The 8,621-nt window shown below is 44.5% G+C and overlaps 1 protein-coding gene across 1 annotated transcript; it reads left to right on the top strand.

Moving 5' to 3' along the window:
- Positions 1-412: 412 nt before the first annotated feature.
- Positions 413-6,323, top strand: RAN (RAN, member RAS oncogene family). The gene is made up of 7 exons (XM_075012861.1): positions 413-707; positions 1,509-1,551; positions 3,048-3,132; positions 3,222-3,347; positions 4,840-5,027; positions 5,614-5,784; positions 5,902-6,323. Exons 2-7 carry the CDS (start codon positions 1,516-1,518, stop codon positions 5,944-5,946), a joined length of 651 nt encoding a protein of 216 aa, XP_074868962.1. The 5' UTR covers positions 413-707; positions 1,509-1,515; the 3' UTR covers positions 5,947-6,323.
- The last annotated feature ends 2,298 nt before the right edge of the window (positions 6,324-8,621 follow it).

The following is an 8,621-nucleotide window of genomic DNA, read 5'->3' as shown; positions in this document are numbered from 1 at the left end:
GCAGTAGGACTTCCGCCTTGGCAAACCCCTCAGAGGGGCGCCAAGGAGCATCCCTTCCTCACCCAGTAAACTGAACTGACTCGAGTCCTGCGAGAACACCGCACCGCGCGTGGCATGGCGTCCGGGAAAGCCGCGCCTAGCTTCGCCTCTGGCTTTAGCGTCAGGCCGAACTAACGAGACCGACCAGGCGCAGCACCTACAGAGCGGGTTAGTTCCTCCTCAGGGCTGGGTCTCGCACACGTAGCCCTTTAAGGGTGGAAATGGAGGACGCGCGTACAACTGCGCTACTCTGTTCCCTCCCCTCCCGTCCTCCGTCGGGGGATGCAGAGAAACTCAAGCGCGCGCCTGCGAGCCCGCCCTGAACGGTCGTTCTACGTCATATCCAGTCCCGCGGCCGTCCTCCAGCTTCACTGCCCCCCACCCCCGGAAGAATGGTGGATTCCGCCGTGTGCTGTTAAAAGAACGTTTGCGCGCGCGCTACTCCCCGCAGGCCAACGGCGGTTGGAAAAACGTCTAAGACGCTAGCATACGCGGGTGAGAGGAGCGAGCTCTGTGTCCCTCCGCCTCTCCGATCACGTGGCGATCGACCACTCCCTCCTCTCCCTCTGTCCGCGAGGCGTCGCGCTCCGGGTATTTGAACCGCGCTTCCGCCATCTTTCCAGCGCCTAGTCACTGAGGGGAGCGATACCGAGAGACGTCTCGGGGAGGTAACGGGGCCAGTTATACTTCTTTTTCTTTCCCGCAGGGTGCGAGGGGGAGAGGAATGGATTTAGGATTGGGTAGAGGGATATGGTGGTCGCTAATTAGAGAACGGGGCGGAGAGGAGGGAGGGATGAGGCCTGTCTGGAGGCCACTCCCGTCTCCTTTCTGTCGCGATGGGGCGTTTAGCCTCGCTTGCCGGATAAGGAGCGGGAGAGACCTGGTTGGAGGAGCAGGCTAGGGCCTGAGGCGGCCTGGGTGCTCGCAGAGGGGACAGGAGATGGGGCGTGGGATGCTCAGTCATGTTGGGTCGTGGCGTGGGGAGGCCGCGAGGCCAGTTAGTGGGGAGGGGGAGCAGTAGAGTCACCCCAGGTTCCTAGGCCTGGTGGGCGCGTGATATGCCATCAGGTGGCGCCTTCTTGGGGGCGAGATTTTGGCGCCGGGGCAGGAACTGTGGGGGCACATTCCCCCTCTCCCCCCGCGCCTTGCTGGCACCGTGTTTCAGCTGTGCTGTCGTGGCGGGCCGGGCCCGCGTGGGGTTCAGGTGGCTTCTCGTGTCGGACTCGTGGGGGCGGATGGGGAAGTGCGGCCGCCATTACAGTTCTTTCTCCCGCCCCATGTGGAGCGGCGCTTCCTGCCCAGATGAATGGGTCTGGGACCACGCGGGGAGTTGGCGGGCTGGGAGGGGCTCGGGCCTCTGCGCCCAGGGCTGTTGCTGATTGCGGTGTGGAGCCCGTCGCCCAACCCGCGCCAGCCAGGCCCTCAGCCGTCTGGCGTGCTGAACTCTGATGTCCCTATTTCTCCCGCAGACTCAGTATGGCCGCCCAAGGAGAGCCTCAGGTGCAGTTTAAGGTAAGGAGCTGGCGTTGCGTGTTTAGGTTTGACTGCCGGGGCATTGTTGGATATCGTTCTCGGTCGGCGTCAGCGCCTCCGCGCATTTAGAGCTGAGGTTTTTATTCTATTTACCATTATGCAGTAAGTCTTGGGTTGCCCCACCACCCCCGATAGTGGGTAGAGTGAACTTTTATTATATCCTACACTGAGCTGCTGTTGCTAACTCGAATTATAGTTCAAACTTTTCTAACGCATCGTGCAGCACAACTTAAATTATAGTTCAATTTTTAAGTATAAGCACTTTGTAAAGCTCCCTTTTTGCTAGTTCTTCCCCAGTTTTGCTATGAGGTACTGTTTTAATTTATCGTTGCCTTCCTGCCTTTAGGAAAAACTCATTTTAGGTACTGTGGTGTTGAATGCAGAGTGCTCTACCCTTTCTCAGGCTCTTTGACTGTACCAGTCTTGAGTGTTTATCTTCCTGTTTTACACACACACTTTTTATTAGCTGGTATTAAAATTGTGGAAGGTAAATAGTCCTAAAACACAAATACTGTCAAATGCATATTTCTTGGTTTGGACAATGAAAGCTGGCTTCTTATTGTGGCTTTTGTGCTAGTTAAAGTAATAGTGATTGAATTCTATAAATGTTGAAGGAGAATCTTTTATTTAAATTTCAGTGTTTCTATACAACATTTTTAAAAAACGTTCTTTAAGAATCAGGTCATATCCAGTAACATTCTTACCTTGATTTGGTTATTTGTCACTGATGCAAAGAAACTTTAAATCTCAATCTATGTGGAGGTGCATAAGGCAACTTAAAATTGTGGTAATGTCAAAGAATGGAAAAAATTTGGGCATTAATACAGCAGACCCTCAGTTTAATGGACTGGGCAGGGAAGATTCTGTTTAACTGAAAGTCTGTTTAAATCAGAGGGTTTACCACCCCCCCCCCCCCCCCGAAAAAAAACATGACTCATGCATGTTGGGAGGGGGGGTGTCCCCTGCCATGGGCCTGAACAAGCCACTTCTGCTGCCAGAGCCACCATGTGCTCCTCCCACCAGGGGGTGGGGTATGTATGTTAGTGCCATATGCCCATGTATACACCCCAGCCCTGGTGGGAGGCGTGTGTGGTGGCTCTGGTGGGTGGAAGTGACAGCTCTTCGGGCTGTGTCAGTGATGAGTCACCCTATATACATGTTTGGTGGAGAGAGGATGGGGTGGAAGATTTTTACGGGCCCCTGTTAAGTAGACTTCAGGAACAAGAGTGGGCTGATGGACATCCCTTGTTCCCAAAGTCTGCTAAATTGGAGTCCCTAAAATTGAGGAAATGCTGTGCTGACTTCAGAGAGTTGTGTAATGTGTTGATAATTAACAACTTCTTAAGGTAATTTTTTAACTTCAGAAGGAAAAACATAGTTTTAACTATCTAAAAACTGGTTAATAGGTGGCAGTAATTAAGACTTTTCGTGGTGCATTAGGCTGATGTGGTGTTTTTGTTGAACTCTTTCAACAGCTTGTCCTGGTTGGTGATGGTGGTACTGGTAAAACAACATTTGTAAAACGTCACTTGACTGGTGAATTTGAGAAGAAGTATGTAGGTATGTTTTTAAACATTCATTTTTGGAATCCTAGTGAGAGTTCTCAAATGCTACATAAACAGTTACTAGATTTCATGTTTTTGTTGCAGCCACGCTGGGTGTTGAAGTCCATCCTCTGGTGTTCCACACTAACAGGGGCCCCATTAAATTTAATGTATGGGACACGGCTGGTCAGGAGAAATTTGGTGGTCTGCGGGATGGTTATTATATCCAAGGTAAGTAGTTCTGTATCGTAACTCCCCTGTGACACTAGAGAGGCATTCAGAAAGATGATAGTTGTATTAAAAAGAGCATTGTGACCAATCAAACTATAGCCATGTTAGCATGAGGATTGTGATGGCACTCCTCGGTATATTGTATTTTTGAATTTGTAGAACTCCTCAGTAAAGTTAAATGGCATAACAAGCTAATCAGTATCACTTGCCAGTCTTAAGTTGTCTTCTTAAAGAGAACAGAAACTTCATTAAAGAAAAGTGGTTGTCTTTTCATTTTGCTAAAATAGTTATTTGCCATGTATTTGACACGGTTAAGTGTATTTAATAATTCTTTCCTGAAGAACATCTCTAAAGTGTTTGTCCTCTCTAGAAACATGAACAAAGTGTGGCCCCTTTGTTTTTTTAGATACCTCTCAAACTAGGTTGGGCAACCTCATGTTGCCCAAGAGACTTACTTTAAGATCTGAAGTAGCTGAAGGCCTGGATTGGTTGCTTTGAGACTAGTTTACACCTTGGGAATCATGTCTTCGATAAATATTGGAGCAAATCAAATTTCTTGGGGAAGCCTCTGTTCGCCATCTTATGCACGTAATACTGTGGTTTCCAATAGGATTACAGTAAAACCCCGAGTTACATGATGGTTCCATTACTTGCAACCCCCACGTAACTCAAATTTTGTGTAAGTTGGGGGACGGGGATCCCCTCCTTCCTCTTGAGAGCCCCTGGGAACCTGGAGCCTTCACTTTTCAAGTTTCCACTCAACTTTGGGGAGCTGGGAGCCAAGTGCATCAGAACCTGTTCAGTTTCTTGGCTCCCTGCTGCTTATGGGAGCTGGGAAACTGGCCAGGTGCTACTGCGCCTGGCTCCCAGGGAGCTTGGGAGAGGAGGGCGGACACAGCGCGAGGGGAAGCCCCTCAGCCCTGGGAGCAGCAGCAGCACCTGGCTTCTGGCTCCCTGGGGGTGAGGGGTTTCCCCTTGCCCAGAGCTGGCCACAGAGTGCTGAAAGGAGTAGCCCTGCAGCTTCCCCCGGCTTACCCCAGCCTGGGGAAACCAGAGGAAGTCATTGGCCGCCCCCCCCCCCCCCCAGTGGGGGGAAGTGGGTGGCTGGAGTCTGGGATTTTGACATTAGTGTTAGTATGATTTAAGATGTATGTGGAAATTGCATAGAGTGGGGGTTTACTGTACTTAAAATCAATAAAATTATGGAGTGCCTTTAGAGTTTATAAGACTGGGTCCTAGGATGTGAGCAGACAAATGGAGTTCCTGAGGCCCCATCAGGATCAGTGTTCTTTCTGCTAATTGAGTGGAAGGTATCCTTACAGAATTGATAGGTGGAAAGTGTGATATACTTTTGTATTACCCTGAGCATTTTTGTGTGCACAGGAGGTCCACATGTTCCTATATATTTCATCCAGTGCATGAGATGAATGTCTTTAGTACCACTGTACTTTTCAAGTAGTAAATAATACAAAAGCTTAAAATTATCTTTCAGCTCAGTGTGCCATCATAATGTTTGATGTAACATCAAGAGTTACATACAAGAATGTACCTAATTGGCACAGAGATCTGGTAAGAGTATGTGAAAACATCCCTATAGTGTTGTGTGGCAACAAAGTGGATATTAAGGACAGAAAAGTCAAGGCAAAGTCAATTGTCTTCCACAGGAAGAAGAACCTTCAGGTATGCTGGCTGTCTTCTGGCAGGAATCTTACATTTTGCTTTTATTCTGGTGACAATAAAAAGACCAATTGCAGCCCTTTTAGAGCGCATGAATGTTTTTCATTGCTGATGGTAATTAACTACAAATGGAATAAAAGATCAAATTGCTGATTGTAACTTCCTATCTGGCAGTTACTAAAGGTACTATGCTCCCTTCATTAAATTGACATCTGTTGGGGATTCAGGACCTTGAACTCTCTTGGTATGAGGTTCATCGTTTAAGCAAGTTGATAATGCAGTAAAAATGGAACCCTAACTTTGATGAGAACTTGGTTACTCTTTACAAAGGTTTGTGTCCAGAAATCTGGTGTTCTTGATAGACCTCTAAAATGCTTTAACTTGTTTTTTGTTATGGGACTGTTTAGTGTCCTATTCCTGTTCTGTTGTAGTATCCAGGGATTTGATTTTTGTCAAGCTAAAGCAGATGAACACCTTATACTTGACACCTTGCACAGAGCCAAACTTTGAAGTATAACAAATTCCAGCTTTTCTCAGCAGTAGGTTTCACAGTGTATGCGTGTACATATGATGATTTTCTCTCTTGCAGTACTATGATATCTCAGCTAAGAGTAACTACAATTTTGAGAAGCCATTCCTCTGGCTTGCCAGGAAGCTAATTGGAGATCCCAACTTGGAGTTTGTTGCCATGCCTGCTCTTGCTCCCCCAGAGGTTGTTATGGACCCAGCATTGGCAGCACAGTATGAGCAAGATTTACAGGTAACTGATCTAACAATGGTAGAGATTTCCAAATGTGTTTGTTTTATTTAGCAACTAGTTAGTCTGAACACCTTATAACAAGTTGATTTCACAGGCATTGATATTAATCTGTTTCAGATTGCTCAGACTACTGCCCTGCCAGATGAAGATGATGACCTGTAAGGGATGAAGCTGGAGCCCAGCGTCAGAAGTCTAGTTTTATAGGCAACTGTCCTGTGATGTCAGTGGTGCAGCGTGTTTGCCACTTTATTATCTAGCTGAGCAGAACATGTGCTTTAATCTTTGGGATGCTGAGAGATGAATGGGCTTCGGAATGAATGTGGCAGTTTAAAAAAAAAAAAAAAAAAAATTCATTCATATTTTGGACCGGCATATCTAGCTGTTTTTGGACTGTAATTAGTTCCCCTTTGAGTTTCAAATCTAACTAAGACTGCTGCAGTCACATCACAGTATTCAGTGGTAAATCTTGTTTGTTACTGTCATTCCCATTCCTTTTTTGTTTAGATCATAATAAAGTTGTATTTCAAATATCTAAACAAGTGAACTTTCATGCATTGTTAGGGGTAATTTTAAACAATGCCACCTATCCTTGATTAGCTGCTAATATAATTTGAATGTTAATTTTTTCCTACAATTGGAATAGGTATGTGACAATTTAAGGTAATCTAGAAACTTCTTACGGGCTTCTTGAAGCCTACCTGATTTTAACCATTCCCTTTTAGGGAAATCCAAAGGAACTTTTTTTAGGGCAAACAAAAGCAGTGGATCATCTAAGGGATAATTAGGTGGGATAATTAGTCTGTATAGACCATGCTTGTGCATGCTATGAAAATTTCATAGTACTTATTAGGTAAAAGCTGTGCATTTAAAATCACCCCTTTGTGCATTTAGACAGTCCCTGGAAATATTGGCAAGTGTAAAAGTAGGTCTAAATCTGTTAATGGCTCTATTTAAAGCACAGATTGTATTTACAGGGATTTGTATTAGGAATGCAGTACCAAGCTCAACCTTCATGCTATTTTTTGGGGGGGAAAATATAGTTTTGCTTTGCAAGTGTAATCTAGTACAATGAACAGTGATGTTCGGAAGACTTCACACAGCCAGAAACTAGTCATCAATAGTCCTGTTTACAAATTGTAGCATACCTAGTGTTCTGCTACAGCTGAGGTTGAGTGTTCCTTAGTGTGTACCGTGAAGTCAGCTCTTAAGAGCGGTATAACTCGCTTTCCACTGAATGGTTACATTAATTAAAACTTGAATCCAATTCCATGCTTGACTGAACTATACCACAGTAACTATCTTTACCATAACACCAAGTTCTACATTTGAAAACAGCTTATTATAGCACAGAGGATGGAAAATGTCAACTTTAACACTAAGTCTGGCAGAAAGTGCTTTTTGGGTGATATTGGTGTAAAGTGCCAGTAAATACACCACAATGGAAGACATTTTAAAGGAAATTTTCATGAGTGTTAAGTACATGAATTCTTCAATTTTTGTATTTTTGTTTCTTAATAAAAAGCATTTCATTTATTCCTCAACTTGCATGTTTATGTACATAGCTATTACTTAAAGTATTTTTTACACTTGGATGATACCACCAAAAAGTACTTTTTTATTTCCAGCAACCGGAAGTTTTGTCCTAAGACAGAGTGAAGTGGAGGAGACTTGTAGATGGCCTATGCTCCACACAAAGTACAAGGGTTAAGAAGTTTAATAGTAGTGATAGTTATTGACAGACTTCCTTCCAAAACTTTTAGACACATTAGACTTCTAATTGACTTGATTTAGAAATCAGCTGATTTGCTTATCACTTATACCAATAGTTATGGCTTAAAGACCTGCAGACAGGATTCTTTTCGTTTTGCATTTGATCTTACCTATGGTCAGACATCCAGGTTCTTCGCAATCCTCAGCTGAACTGGTTTTTAACTGACCCAGTCTGCTGAAATCAAACATTTTCCTGGACAGGTTTGTGCTTCATGTATTCTGCCACTAAGGTTTAGGCTATGTCTACAGTTTGCAATTTGATTTCCAGCTTGAAAAATGTCCTAGTTTGAAATTGTGTGCTATGAGTAGTCACAGCAGCCTGAATGGTGGGCTAGGCTAATTTGTGGAATGTAGTGCCTGTCTAAGACCACTGCTTCTGTACTTCAGCAACTAGGCACTTGTACTGCTGTGGATACACTGTTAGCATGCGAATTGAACCACAGCTAGTGAGTTTTGCCTTCAAGTGGCAATAATACCTTCATCTCCAAATACAGGCAACCTAAACTCTGGGGCAGTCCCTGCTCCCTCAGTGTCTTCTTACCATCCATGACAGTTGTTGGAATGCTTGGTCCTTGTGTTATCTGCAAGTGCCTCCCTTAGTTTGCGTATATTTCTTTACTTTGTTTGCAGTTGTTGGCTCTTTGTCTTACTGGATACCTGAACAATTATAACTTTTGACAGATTTTTTTTCATATGTGCTACTGTGATTTATAGCCAGACTAGCTCTGTATTAGAGACCTACTTGTTTAAAGTCTGAGGGGCAGCATATGTATGTTTGTAGTTGCAAACAGCGAGACCTGTGGCACCTTAAAGTCTAACATATGTTCAGACACAAGCTTTTGCATTTGACAAAGTTTGTTACCCACAAAAAAGGACACCCAATTAGTCTTTAATGTGCCAAAGGATTCTTAATTGCCTTTTTGCTAAATTTGAGGGCACTGTGAAACTTGTCTGAAAATGATTTAGTTTGTGTATGCTGTTAAGAGAGACCTTTAATTGTAATATAGGCAGACACATCAGAGAAATTGTCTTGAAGTATTCGTATGTGCTGCAGTTTGCCTAATCAT

This window comes from Carettochelys insculpta, chromosome 18 (genome assembly GCF_033958435.1).
Source record: "Carettochelys insculpta isolate YL-2023 chromosome 18, ASM3395843v1, whole genome shotgun sequence".
Lineage (NCBI taxonomy): Eukaryota > Metazoa > Chordata > Testudines > Carettochelyidae > Carettochelys > Carettochelys insculpta.
The sequence above is the reverse complement of the archived record's forward strand: the minus strand, read 5'-3'. Positions and strand labels throughout refer to the sequence as shown.